Below are 14,699 nucleotides of genomic sequence, written 5' to 3'. Positions count from 1 at the left end.
TTAAAGCTAATTTAATTACTGTCTTTTGTTTTCTGCTTAAGCAAAGGAAGGAACGACAACCAAAAGCGAAGAGAAAATGTTCAAAAGCTTGAGGACAGGTAGTGATGGAATAGACCTCGTCCTAGGAACGTAGCTAGATCCTGAGATTTCATGGGTTTATGCAAGGTACACCGCCACCGTAAATTATATGTAGATTTTTTGTGCGGAAGAATTTTCCTAGAAAGATTTTAGTTTTGGTGGAAAATTTCTAAATGATTTACTAGAATATCTAGTATTCTGTTTGTATTTCATTAACTCCTAACTATATAATACCATCTAGAAAAGCTAAAAAAGATGCGATGAACAAATTGAGAGGGAAAATAAATATCGCCAAGTATTTTCAGAATCGAAATTAATGTGCAGTCATCTTTCGAAAATCTACAATCTTAAACACGAGAGAGTTAAAGTAAGATGCAATTTCCCAATTTCAATTTTATAGTCATCCTAGTACAGAGGTTTTCTCTTTTTTGGTGAATTCCTAGTACAGAGGTGACGAGGAAAACAGTTTCGAAATTTTAATGCGTGACGGTACGATTAAGATCTAAACCTAACTCTTTTTTACTTAGATTGAATAGAGTGCAGGGCTAACACTAATTTGGAAGGGTTTTCTGATGACTTAGGTGTTTCACACTCGTATTGTCATTATTGTACACCACCAGTCAGATCAAGTGATTAAGGAGATGTTGTCTCAACCTGAGAGGCGGTCAAAGTTAGTTAGGGTTCATCACTGAACTGCGCCGCAAAGGATAATTGTCAATTCAATATTAAATTTTTAAAATTTGACCAAATTAGTTCTATACCTTTTAGCGATTTATCAATATAGTCATCTTGGCTAATTTTGACCGGTAAATTATGGTCGTCTTACGTGGCATAGACGGTTGGTGCTGACATGAATGATCTTATGCAATTTTTTTTCAAATTAATTTTTTTCCTTTTCTTTTCTTTCAAATTATTTTTCCTATTTCCCTTCGTCGGTTGTTGAGGCCTCGACAATAGCCGACGGAGTTTGTTGGCCATAGCGAGGGCTTGGTCAGCATTGATTGGACCATTACGTTAACAATTGCAAGCCAAAATTGATTGAGAGGACTATGTTGAAAAATTGTCAAGAGGTATATGACTAGATTGGTCAAATTAACAAGTTTAAGACGAGAGGTGAGCATAGTCTGAATGCGTAGGTTCCAAACCCAAAACATGAAATCTACCTTGTTATGATTAGTTCCTAATTTTTGGAACCTAGAATCTACCATTTTGTCCTGGAACTTGTTTTGGAACTTACCTTATTTTTTCAGTCCGATTTCAAGGTCTATTTGAGAAACTGTTTTTCTTTTGGTTCTTTTTCTAATTTCATTTTTGCAACAAAATAATATGAGTAGCAGTGAAATGATTCAAAGTAAAAGATGAATAAAAAAACTCATTATCCATCAAAAGCAACAATCCCTAATATGAGCAATAGAAATTGCAAACCATCAAAAATAGAGAAAGTGAGGTGAGCAAGACTAGGGTTTTTCGTTTTTTAATAGTAGATAAAAATTGATTTTAAAATCGGTCCGGTTCCGGGTGGGTCTTCACTTAGAATCGAGAACCGGACTGGATCCAACCGGTTCCCAAAAATTAGAACCTATTTTCAATTAGATAGGAGAAATATGGTCAGGATTATTCAAAAGCAAGTCTTTGAGGTTAGCCCTTCGGCAGGCAATGTATGTCTCATTTTTCCCCAACAACACACAAGTGTACTTTAAGACAAGTGGATTGCAATGTCTTCATTGGGAGAAGGGTCAACCGGAAGTATTAACACTACTATAAAAAGTGCAGTGGAGTCTTAAATCTTTTTGTTACTCGTGCACGGAATTGCTTTGAAAAGTTCAATCAAGAAGGTCCATGCATCAGCTCAAGAATTACCAACTTGGCGACTCTATATTGCCTTATTTAAGAAAGTTTAGGACACAATTGCATATTTGTCGATAGGCTACGGTCCCTTCTCCTTTTCACATTTTATATTCCTACGGTTTATCGACACGCTATCTCTCAGATGTTTTCTCTAGTTTACTATCTTCTCTCTACGTTTCTCTACACGCACGATTGGCAAGAAGAAGGTACCTATTCCTAAGGCTCCACATGTTTTGCGAAAAAAAAAAAAGAATGATTAAAAAAATATTTTCTTAAAAATGATTGTTTGTATTGCTTGAAAAAATTGGCCAATGAAAAACATTTTCGTTATTAGCAAGAATTTACGTTGGAACATTTTCTTAGACGAAAAAAATATTTTTCACTCATTTATTTCATAAGTGATAAAAGTGATTGCTCTTAGAATAATGTTTTTAGAATTATTTATTTTTCGTGAAATAAACACAGTCTAAGCCGATGGAATCCCTTCGTGGAGACAAGTTCGCAAGTCCATGGAGTCTCCTTAATTTTTAGCAAGTTGGGCTGATTTTTCTTACGAAAAATCTGGAGGTGGCGGCTACTACTAGAAGGAGAAAAATCTGGATTGAAGGTACGTTGATCATTGATTTTCCTACATGTGATATCAGAGCTTGCCATGCATACATATGTCGAAAATGTCATTTCAAGACATCTATCGTTACAGCATAATAAGGGTGCGTTTGTTTCGCGAAAAATGAACAATTTAGAAAATAATTTCTTGAAAATAAGCGCTTGTATCCCTTACAAAAATGAAAGATTCGAAAATATTTTCATCGTCCGTGAAAATGTTTAAAACATAAATTATTGTTGATAATGAAATTGTTTTTGATCCAATAATTATTTTAAGCGATACAAGCGATTGGTTTTTGGAAAATATTTTCTAAATCATTCATTTTTCGCGAAATAAATGGATCTGGAAAAGTAATCGGGCTATGAAAATTAAGAACTTTATCACAATCTAAGTTCCTATTTAGACATTCATCAAATATAAAGAGTACTAATCCAACATATCATGCTTGTTAGGGAATTGTACTAAAATATAGTTGGTATCCGAAAGTATAATTTGAGTTAATGGATAAAACCTTATGTCTTGATTTATCTTTCTCGCTTGTACGCTTTATTTAGTTGTGATTGTGCCCCATATCTTAACAAGATTATGCTCGAAATTGTAAACTTGAACCCAATTGGTTTTTTTACCTTCATCAATTTGCAAGGAATTTAGAAGATTTTATATTTAGAAATATTATACAAGAAAACGGTTAATAATCATGAAAGCCTATTGTGGTCCAAATTGACTCTTTGGAACAATTTTAAAGGAACACCATCAAAACAATCTCTTAGGGTGCGCATAGTAACACTTCTGAAGTAGAATTTCTACTTCAGAAGTGCTTCCGGAATAGAAATCTGTTTGATAACTCAATTTCGGCAGCAGAAATCCGTTTGGTAACTCAATTTCTGAAGCAGAAATCCATTTGGTTCGCAATTTTCTATTTCTTCTTTTCAAACAACTTTTTCCTTCAAATTCTGTATTTGGGGAACTTTTGAGAAGTAAAAAAAAAATTACTTCTCATCATCAGAAGTCATTTTTTTCTTTTTAGTCCTCCCTCTTCACATTTTCCTCTTGTTTACAGGAGCATCTCTCTCTTTGCTCGCTCTGTACTAATGTTCCTCGAATGAGACGTGCTCCCGGCGGTTGTCGAAGCCATTCCGCGATAAGTTGATCAATGTGAAGAAAGAGAGGGCGATGAGGAGGACGGTGATCTACGTAGCGACGGTGCAGTGTCTCTCTGGTAGAACCTGAAGCTCCTCCCTCTGCTTTTCGCCATTTTTCAGAGCTCCCACTCACAGATCTCTGGTTTTGCTGGCGTGATCTTCTTCTCCATTTTCAATCTCCATGGACGGTGGATTGTGTGCTCTTCGATGTGTTTGTCCCCACCGTGAAGCTCTCTACAAAGCACGACCCTCGATGTGAACTCCCAACTACAAAGCTATCTGCCAAGCCCGAGCTGAATCTCCTAATCGCGAAGCTCGACCTCAATCTTCAGCACACGCTAATCCCTAACTCAGATCTGCTGGAGGTTATTTCTCCATTGCGTTAGTGTTGAATTTATCTTAAATTCGATTTTAGTGTTTTCATGAGTCATCCTCTACAACCACGCACTGATAAATTGCCCTCGTAATCCAGCCAAGCCATTGCATTGATGCTGATTCTCTCCCCCGTTCACTTTTTCTAAGGCTGCTTCTTCTTCTTTGCCTTCGCCTTCGCCTTCGCCTTTTCTTCTTCGCTGCACCAACTTGATTGTGATCGTCACCTGCTCTGCTTTCACCTGGTTCCATAAGTCGATCCCTTCTTTTGTTGCCGAACGCTGACCTTCATCAGATTTGCTTGTATTTTCACTTTCCTTTGGTTCTTTTGTGGGGGAGTTTCGTGGGTAGGATTGGTTGGGTTTGAGGTTGTTGATTACGTTGAGTTTTGTGGAGCTTGAGTGGTGTTGAATTGATTGTCTTCAAGTTTGAATTCGTCCCTTGCCTGGCATTTTACTTTTATGTTCCTTTGTTTAATTGGCACCAATAGTTGATAAGGCTACATGTAACAGCTTTGATCAACTAATGCCTGCCAGCATAAGAGAGTTTTTCAGATGTCCAGATATTTAATCTAACCGTAACCTTGTCGATAAGAGGTTCAATTTCAATCAGATAGTCTTCCAGGGATAAGGGCACCCCAAGATACTTAGCAGGAAGTTTTCCTCTCTCGAAACCACAAAAATGTAAACATCTTAGCCACCTGCTTCTTTGTATTATCTGCTACAAAGACCTTAGCCTTGGCAGAGTCACTTTTGAGACAAGAAATATCCCTGTAGTAGTTTATAATGGTGATAATCTCCCTTAGAGAATCAGCATCACCCTCAAAGAATACCATAAAATCATCAGCAAAACATAAATGATTAAGATGGACTCTTGAGCACGAAGGATGATACTTGACAAACCCAATTCTGGCAGCAACATTTAATAGGCTAGAAAGTACCTCCATAACAAGCACAAAGAGATATGGAGATAGGTAGGGGTGAGCGGCTCCAGGTTCCTTACGGGTTCCACCTAGAACCCGGAACCTACCCGTCGAAATAGGTTATTCATTTTTTGGAACCCGAAACCTACCCGTCATATCTTGGAACCCGGAACCTACTCTGTTACGGGTTTTAAGGTCGATTCCAGGGTACCCGAGAACCTATTAATTTCTTTTATTTTCTTTTATTTTTCATTTTTAGTTAAGCAAAATAAGAGTGAACGCTACAATATCTAAGCGAAAGTAGATGTGAGTGGTTTTAGGTTCCGTACAGATTATATTTAGAACCCGAAACTAATACATTGGAACACGTTTATCATTTTTTGGAACCCGAAATCTAAAAATTTGTTTGCTCCAGATTATACATTCATCATCGGACGCCATAAAACATTATAGGATCGTGCAAAAACATATACCAAGAAAAATATAAAAAATTATTTTAGGATTTAGGGTCTAGGTTCCAAGTTCCAGGTTTTAGGTAGTGGAACCCGGAACCTACCCGTTGGAACAGGTTCCTCAATTTTTGGAACCTATAACCTACCCTACATATCTTGGAACCTGGAACCGGACCGGATCCTACGGGTTCCGATTCCAGGTTCTTGGTTCTACCCCGGAACCACGCTCACCCCTAGAGATAGGGGATCTCCTTGCCTTAAACCCCTTCTCCAGGAAAATAACCTTCAAGAATATTGATTGAAAAGGATGGAATTGCCATGCTGACTTTAATCCATTTCAAAAACAAATAGATTGTCTTGTTATGGCGATCCATCTTTCCACTTGTTGAGCAGGTGAAATAGATTGTCTTGTTGCCTACTTTTAGAGGTGCTTGTGATTAGCTTAAAACTAGAGATATCTATTGATTAAGTTGGCTATATATGGACCTACATTGTCTTGGCACAATGTAATTGAAGCTGTGAACATGAATTAGCATCCCAAAGTTAGTCATATCATGTCGAGTCTGGATTTTAACACGAGGTTCTTCAGGTGGTCTTACATTTGTGTGATATCGATTCATGTCCACTTGCAAGTCTTTTTCTTCATGGCCTTTTTGATAATATTATTTGGTTTTTCCGACATACTTTTCGTGTGATGTATATATCATCATCCAGGTTGGATGAGGTGACTGAGGCAGCTGACTGCCTGTTGCTTGGAAAGAAGGTCGTTGAATGGAGATCAAGGCGAAGCTTTTCATCTGCACAGAGTGCTTCGCAATGAGCAATCAGCTTTTGCATCGGCGTGATCAGTAGTTCAAAATCAAGGGGCCTGACGTTGTGAGCCTGAGATAGTTGCCATCCTCTATGGAGATGCATATATGGTCTTGATAGTAGGATATATCCAATTGTCTAGCTATGGCTTCTCAGAACAAGGGGTCTAAAGGTTCATCAGATTTTGACTAAAACTAACATTGGAGGGGCGTTTTCTCTTAGCTTCATGATAGTCGTAATCCAGGAAGTTCAGTTGAGTTTACCATCTTCCCAAGGCTCCCCCTTTTAAGAGTTTCTCCATCTGTTTGTATCTGTAAACACACATGCTTGAAGAACATGTGAATCAATCTTACAAGGAATGAAAATGGGAGCAGTATTTGGAAATTTTGTTGTACTATATGTAACTCGCGATGAGTTTGTTGATTCCATTATCAGGTTATTTAACTGCTTACTTCTTCTTCAGAGAAACGAAAAATAGTCACCAAGTAGAAATCTTACTCAGTAAACCTTGATTCACTCATAACTAAAACAGAAGAGGGTTTTTGGTGTGGCTTGGCCTTTCCTAATATTTGAACTTTTCCTGCCTTGATATTCTGTTCCTTAATGTTAATGAATTGATTGAACCCTCTCTGTATTGTTGTATGCACCTCTAGCTCTCTATCTGTCCAATATCTGTAACTATTAGGAAGAAAACGTTATTCAAGCACCAGCATTTGCAATTGTTCTCTTTCTTTGAGCTTCATAGTTATATGGAGATTACTTGACATCCTTTTTGGGGGAAACGAGCAAAGAAAAGACTAAACAAAGAAGGCCCCATCAATTTTTTGGCGGGTCCGCAACCCAGTTACTAGATAAAGCATTTTGCCTATGGGCCTTGGAGACCGAGTCGGCTACTTGATTTAGCTAGCGGTTCAATAGTTCTCAAGCTATATGTCGCGGTTAGTAGTAAAAAAGCTATATGCCACTCGGTCATTATATCCATTGATACAACTTTCCCATAATTTGGTCCGCATTTACATAAATAATAAAATGACGAATTATATGAAAATGCGCCAGTATTTGCATTTAATTTTTCTTGAATAACATACGCTTTATATTAGGATCAATAATTTTTTGTAGAATATTTTGTGTTAATAATGTTCTAGAAGTAGAAATTTTCAATTGTTATCAAACGAATTTCAGTTCCGGAAGTAGGTATTTTGTCCTGTTATCAAACGCAATCAACTTCACAAGTAAAAGTAGAAAAATCAACTTTTTTTTTGAAGCGTAAGTAGAAAAATCAGGGCGCGCATGATAACACTTCTGAAGGCGAAATCTGTTTGGTAACGCAACTTCTAAAGTAGAAATTCGTTTGGTTATAACTTTAAATTTCTACTTCTGAAACAACTTTTTACTTCAGAAGTGATTTTTGTAGCACTTTTGAGAAGTGAAAAAAACTTACTACTCACCATTAGAAACTATGTTTTTTCCTTTTCACATCTCCCTCTTCATATTTTGTTTTGTTTACGGACACTCTCTCTCTCTCTCTCTCTCTCTCTCTCTCGTTGTGCACTCACTCTTGAGAGGTGTGGGCCGGGTTGACCCAGTCCGGAAAATAGTTTAATAATTCAATTATTTAATATTTTTTAAATAAAAATAAAAAATGAAAATTCGAAAAAAAATCATTAAAAAGTATAAAAAATTCAGAAAAATTCAAAAATTAATTAAAAAAATCAGAAAAAATTCATGCGCTCTTAAAAAATCATAATAAAATAAAAAATTTCATAAAAATTCATTAAAAAATCTGAAAATATTGAAAATTCCAAAAAAATTCCAAAAAATAAGAAATGGGCACAATCAACTGGTCAAGACCTATTTTGGATTTTTTCACCCCCGATCTTTCCAAAGTGACGATTTTGCCCTTTTTGACAAATTGTCTCCAATTTTTTCCAAATTACTCATGAAGTCTAATCACACATTCTCTAAGCCCTTGGGGTTATATTAGAGAAGCCTTGATTTGTATTGATGTTCTTTATCTGTGTACTTGATTGCGCATTTATTTTATTGAATGTGATTTGTAGGATTAGTCTTCCAACTTGTATGAAAACCCGTTAGTATTTGCATTTAACTTTTCTTGAATAAAATACATTTTAAGTTAGGATCAATAATTTTTCGTATAAATTTTGTCATGTTATCAAACGTTTTTCTTTAATCGAAAATCAACTTCTGAAGTAGAAGTAGAAAAATTAATTTATGCTTTTGAAGCAAAAGTGTTGTCATGTGTACCGTTAACTTCTGACTAGAAGTTAATTTTTGAAGCATAAGTGTTGTCACGCGCTTCCTTAGGAGCCCCGAATCTACATGGAAGTCTAAGTCCAAAAGAGAATATAGCGATGAACTCCTCTTGCATGTAAGTTGATATAATGACTACGTCGAGCTGTGCAAACTCGATATATGTGGTCTACCAGAGAAGGATTGTACAAAATTCAAGGATCGTAAAATCAACATAAGAAATCGAACTCGAGAGACTTCGGGTTTTGATGTGCTCTCGAATTGAGTAACATCCTCGTCTATATAAACTCAAATCGATGGTAATGCAAAACCAAAAAACTTTTTTTTTTTTATTGGTCTGATTTTTTTGGGCTTATCCGATCACCGAATTAACTGTTCAGACGACTGAGGTAAACATTAGATTGCGAGTTTGGTTGGCGGGTCCCAATCAAATATCTCTATCATGACATGTTTGATTGCGACCCACCTTGAGCGGATGGACGGCAGACGATGCTCTATTTACAACAAGAACATCGTGACATAACCCGAATGTGACGTCGTTCCGTTTTTTAAATTGCACTGAAATCAAGGCCCCCCCACCCCCAAAAAAGTCGTAATTAAAGAAAAAGAAAAAAAAATTGACCAAAAAAAATAAAATAAAAATGAAAATGAAAAAGGGGACTTCTAGAAAAAATAGAAATTTCCACGGTTGAATTGAGCAACTTTTTCTTTTCTCATTTATCCATAAGCAATAAATTAAGCAAGAAGGAGAAAAAAAATTAGAAAAAAAAAAGAGTGTGTGGAAAATACAAATACAAGTGGGATTAAGATTAATTTAGGGAAAAAGAAGAGTCAGCAGATCTGAACTTGGGTGCTCAATCCACCGCTCCGGCGGTGCCTAAAGACCACTGAGCACTCCGGCAGCTCGCCCAGATCGGCGAAAAGCGACTCATCCTCTTCTCTCATTGGGAAAAACATGGCCACGTCAGCGTCCCTCGCGGCGCCCTTGCCGGTGGTGGGGCCGTTGTTGCCGCTCTCGGCAAAAATGGGGCTCTCCAGGATCGTGGACGACGTGGTCGGCATGTCCATGAACCAGCTGAACTCGTCCGCGGCGGACATGAGCACCGATTCCTCGCTCATATCTGGGAACTTTTCTTCGGGCTCGGGCTCGGGCTCGGCTTCTGGGTCGGGTAGATTGGCGGCCATTTCGGGCTTGTCCTCGACGGCGCTGGCCACGGCGGCGGCTGAGTTCTGGTGATTGTGATGGTGGTGGCTGTTCTTGGGTGCAGGCCAAGGGTGGTTGTGGTCGCAAGAGTAGGTGATGAGAAGCATGGTGGGGTCGTCCCGGCTTCGCTCTACCTGTTTCCGGGCCGGGCATCCCTTTGAACTACTACACCTATAATATGCCCTGCATAATTGAGATCAAGATCCTCAGATCAATAATTAATCCTCCTCATTCTTTATCCATAAACCTAATGGAGATTGTTCGCCTCTTCGAACAGATCGGATTAGATTTAATCAAGAATTACATCAAATCTCATGTTCATTGTTGCGTTTCGTCGATTACTAAGAAGGGGGATCATTTTCAACTTCAATTCAGTGTGAGCAGTTGATGCATACAGAAAAACGCTCCCTAATTTAACCAAAATAGCTTCAATTATATCAAGTTTTCATTGGTTTTATCAGGAATAAAAACGATCATGTCTCGTAAGCATCGGTGGCGTGACGTTTAAAGAGAGGAAAGCGAACGCAAGAACTGTTTGTGCCGAAGCCATTGAACCAGAAAAAGTTTTGAAGGGAACTAGGGACCACAATAACATGACACAAGGGAAAAAACTCACCTCGGATATGGAGAGCCCTTGATGGGCTTTTGGCCGTACTTCCTCCATGCCCACGAGTCGGACGGCGGTGGCGCGCCCTCGCCCTTGAGCCGAGACCCTTCCGTATCCTTGATCGGGATCGAAACCACTCTCTTCTGCACACCTCTCCTACTGGAACAAACAAAAACCCCAACTTCTCAGACTCTTCACTCTAAATGCCTAATAACTTCTTCATGCAGCCAATCACCACACAACTCATATATGAACATAAGATTATTCCACAACAGACCTCCTCTTAGGAGACGGCGCCGCGCGGCCGGTCTTCATCGTGTCGCCGAACCTGCTAGATGGCGGTGGCGACTCACCGATGCTGTTCTCTGGCGAGCTTCCATTATCGTCATGCTCGGTCATGAATGAGCCACTGTTGAAACTTCCATACATGATGTTGGGGGTGGGGAGCACCTAATTTGGCCGTGAGAATTGCCGCACGCGGTGGCCGGTCGTTCTGAAAACTTGGGGTTGTGCCGGACTATGGGGAGTTTGTACGGGAGAGAGAGAATATGAAGGAAGGAGACAAATAGGAGGAGATTGATGGGGGAGGTCCTTTTTAATTATATTGGGCTTCCTTCACGTTGACAGATTGGTTTTTACGTATTTGTTTTTTTTGAAGGACGTGCGAGCAAATGTGACAAAGTCTTAGATAACTACATGGTTAGAAAAATTGCAGGGAAGAGGTTTTTCTCAGACATGTTTTTTTTATTTGTTTTATGTCTGCCCACCGAATCAAATTCATAGTTGGACCAAAAAAAAAAAAAAAAAGAATCAAATTCATAGGAAGTTTTTTTTTTTTTTTTGGCCTGAGTAGTAGGTGACAACTTCCAGCGAATGGAAAGTGAGATATTTCCATTAATTATCGTTTACGTATCATTATTTTTCATTTTGCCAACCATACGGCTTGGGGTCGGAACCATATAGGACCTTCACTGGCTCTTTATTCGTCTAAACCTGTTAGGATTAACGCGGTTGATCAATGCATCGAGGGATTTTCAGCATAGGAATTAGAAGACATCCGTTCTTATTTCACTAACCGCGTGCAAGTTGCTCTAAATCAAGATCACCCACATAAACTAAGGTTTTAGATTTAACCGGTTCATGAAACTTGTATAGTATTGCATAAGCCTCCTATTAGTTGGGTCTTCATGCTGGAATCATAAAAACATACCTCTCCTATTATTGATTTTATCTATTTTGTCCTTTTATGTATTTTGTCCTCTTTCCCTCTCCACACCTCCAAAAACAATGTTCTTTCCTTCCTACCGGTCTTTATTTGTGTGATATATACATAAATGGAACCTAAATGGAAACTTAACTATAAAAGTACAAAAAAAAAAAAAAAAATCAAATGAAGGCAAACTGAGAACCTGCATTAATCACCCCGAGAGAGAGAGAGAGAGAGAGAGAGAGAGAGAGAGAGAGAGAGAGAGAGAGAAGCAGGGAGAGCGGGCATTATGAATTCAAATGATCCTCCCCCATGGGAGGTTGGATGAATGCTAAAAGAATTAAGATTTTGACATGGATAAAACGGGCGAAACACCATGGAGAAGAACATACTTACTAAAAATGTTGTAAAAAGATTGTCGTACTTTGAAAGATTTATTTGTCCCACAACGTTGATGATGTTTTTTTGACAAATATTCTCAAGGATACAACAAAATCTCATGTGAGGGTAGCAGATGGCAGTTTTGATAATACTCCAGGATCTCTTAAAGGAAACAATTGAAGAAAAATGCTATTTTTTCTCCGAGAAACACGAAATTGGAAGTTGGTATTCTGAACAATGAGCAGAATCAGAGCATAGACGTACTAGTGAAAAACTTTTGCAAACATACATGTTATTTCGAAAATGTCATACCTTTTCACATTTGACAAAAATGCAACTTTTTGTATACGAAGCTGTTAAATTCTGATGCGACTCTTCATGTTCGAAAACTGCTAATTTGGACGAACATAACTCTTCATGCTCTAAATTTTCATGTTTGAAAAGTTGCAGCTGTTCATTGTCTAAGACAACTCTTCAAATTCGTAAGAATTAATATTAAATTCAAAATTAAAAATAACAATAAAAAATTAACTTCAACTGCTACGTAAATAGTCACACTCTTTCACTAGGGCTTAACAATTAATTTAATATTAATTTAGAAATAAAAATAATTGCTAAATAGTGCCAATTTCGAATCGCTACGGCGTAAGCGTGCTAAGTGCGCCTAATAATCGTGCACCCGTATATGAGTATGGTGAGATCTAGCCCATTTGCCTATTTTCTTTATTTAGAAGGCTATAGTAACCTTCTCACTTATAAAGTGTTTGACACTTTCCCTTCCATCCCAAGTGGGATTAAGTAAAGAAACCTTATTATTTGTTTTGCAAACAAACTTCAACAAAAAACACAATTACATAATAATGAGGGCCGTCAAATGGATAAATTGGGTCAAGTTTGTGTTGGCTCGAATATGGTCTAACCCAAAACGAACCATTAAGCCGTTTTGATCCATTTATATGTAATTCAAACACAATAACTCATACCCGACCCATATTCGACCCAACTCCCATTACAAAAACACAAAGATATTTAAAAACAAGAATTTTTATGCCACACATGTAGTGCATAAGCAATAAATTTTTAGTAGTTAAAAAAGGTTTCAAATAAGATTTTCAGACTTGATTGCAACTTTTTTTTAATTGAAATTTTTTTCAAGTTTCACAATGAAATATTCAAGATATCTTAAAATCAATAAGCGATATATGTCAACATGTAAAATCTAATACCAATTTTCACGATTGTCTAAAACTTGAAAGATCATAAAATACACATTGTCAATTTAAAAAAAGAAGAAGATCATAAGTAGAAGATAAAACTATAAAATAAGTTGTCACACCTAGAAACGCCCTCACCTTGAACTTGAGACATGTAAAGATGGACTGCAGATGGGTTGGACTTTAGACTATTAAAGAGCCATATTGTATTGAATTTTATTACTCAAACCATTCAGCAAAATTTAGCTAATTCATATATGACCAAACTCATCGTATGTTAATGAATGAGTTTTCAACCCATTTTGACACCTCTAATAATGACAACGGTGTCAACAATGTGGTGGGTGGTAGGTGCAGGGGTGGGATTAAGTAATAATTATAAAAAAATTATAAATCTTTTGTAAGGATGCCAATTCAATCCTAAATTTTTCAATTTGGTTGATTTGATCCTAAACCTTTTGACACGTTGTTAATGTAGTCATTGTGGCTAGTTTTTGCCGGAAAGGGTTGACGTAGATTTTATGTAGCATGACCAGTCTTGAGATGGACAATGTTTGCAATTTTTTTAAAGAAGAACCTGAATTTTATATTTTCTTTTAAAAAAAATTATTAACATTAGCACTGCCCATGCTACGTAAGATAACCGGCGTCCACATTAACTATTTTCGGAAAAAAACATAACTAAAATGCCCACTTTGGCAAATGTTAAATGGTTTGTGACTAAATTAATCAAATTTAAAAGTTTAGCATTGAATTGATATTCGTATAATAAGTTCAAGCATTTTTTGGTAATTTTTCGGTAATTTTTCCTGGTGTTATTGCTCCCTTATGTTGTAATTGTGTGTTGTCTCAGCCCTCTAAAGGATGACACACGGGAAAATTACAAAAACAGTCCTAAACTCATTGTAATTGTGCCAATTCAATCATAATTTTTTTTTTGTTAAATGAATCCTAAACTTTTTGCATTTACGTCAATTCAATCCATTTAGCCAGCCGGCATCGACATGATAATTTTTTAATTAATATTTTATTTTTTTGAAAAATTTCATTAATTTTTTATTTATTTTCCTTCCTTCCTTTGCCTTCTGTTTGTGGTTGGCGAGGATTGTGGCCCTCGCCTGGCCTCTTTTAGATTTGGGGGAGGCAATCGAGGTTGCCTTTGCATGTGGCTGGCGAGGCCATGGTGAGGCTACCCTCACCTAGATAAGGACGAGGGCCGCGGCCCTTGTTGGCCACAACTAGAAAGCAAACAAAGAAATAAAAATAAAAAAATTTTAACTAACAAAGTACTAAAATATGATGAAAAAATGGTTATGTCGGTGTCAACTAGTCAAATTGAATGAATTGACACAAATACGAAAGATTAAAGACTTAATTGGCAAAAAAAAAAGTTTATGACTGAATTGACACAACCGCAATGGGTTTAAGACTATTTTGGTAATATTCCCCATGACATGCTCCGCACGGTCTTCTCATTCCATTTGAGAAACCTCAGTTTTTCTTTCTCCTCACTCCTTTCTCTCTCGCTCTCACACTAGGTCTAAACGAATAGAGACAAACCTTGCCGAACCAAGCCCTCACATG

The 14,699-nt window shown here is 37.3% G+C and overlaps 1 protein-coding gene across 2 annotated transcripts; it reads right to left on the bottom strand.

The window, feature by feature from the left end:
* Positions 1 to 9,210: 9,210 nt before the first annotated feature.
* Positions 9,211 to 10,878, bottom strand: LOC115753798 (probable WRKY transcription factor 65). Of its 2 annotated transcripts, none has more exons than XM_030692609.2 (3): positions 10,591 to 10,878; positions 10,323 to 10,472; positions 9,211 to 9,889 (listed from the first exon to the last, which is right to left on the bottom strand). In XM_030692609.2, the coding sequence occupies exons 1-3, from the start codon at positions 10,740 to 10,742 to the stop codon at positions 9,334 to 9,336; spliced, it is 858 nt and encodes a 285-aa protein (XP_030548469.1). In that variant the 5' UTR covers positions 10,743 to 10,878; the 3' UTR covers positions 9,211 to 9,333. The 2 variants fall into 2 exon arrangements, with proteins under 2 accessions (XP_030548469.1, XP_030548470.1); XM_030692610.2 differs by having other exon boundaries at positions 10,323 to 10,469.
* Positions 10,879 to 14,699: the final 3,821 nt, after the last annotated feature.

This window comes from Rhodamnia argentea, chromosome 3, assembly GCF_020921035.1.
Source record: "Rhodamnia argentea isolate NSW1041297 chromosome 3, ASM2092103v1, whole genome shotgun sequence".
Taxonomy (NCBI): Eukaryota; Viridiplantae; Streptophyta; class Magnoliopsida; order Myrtales; family Myrtaceae; genus Rhodamnia; species Rhodamnia argentea.
The sequence above is the reverse complement of the archived record's forward strand: the minus strand, read 5'-3'. Positions and strand labels throughout refer to the sequence as shown.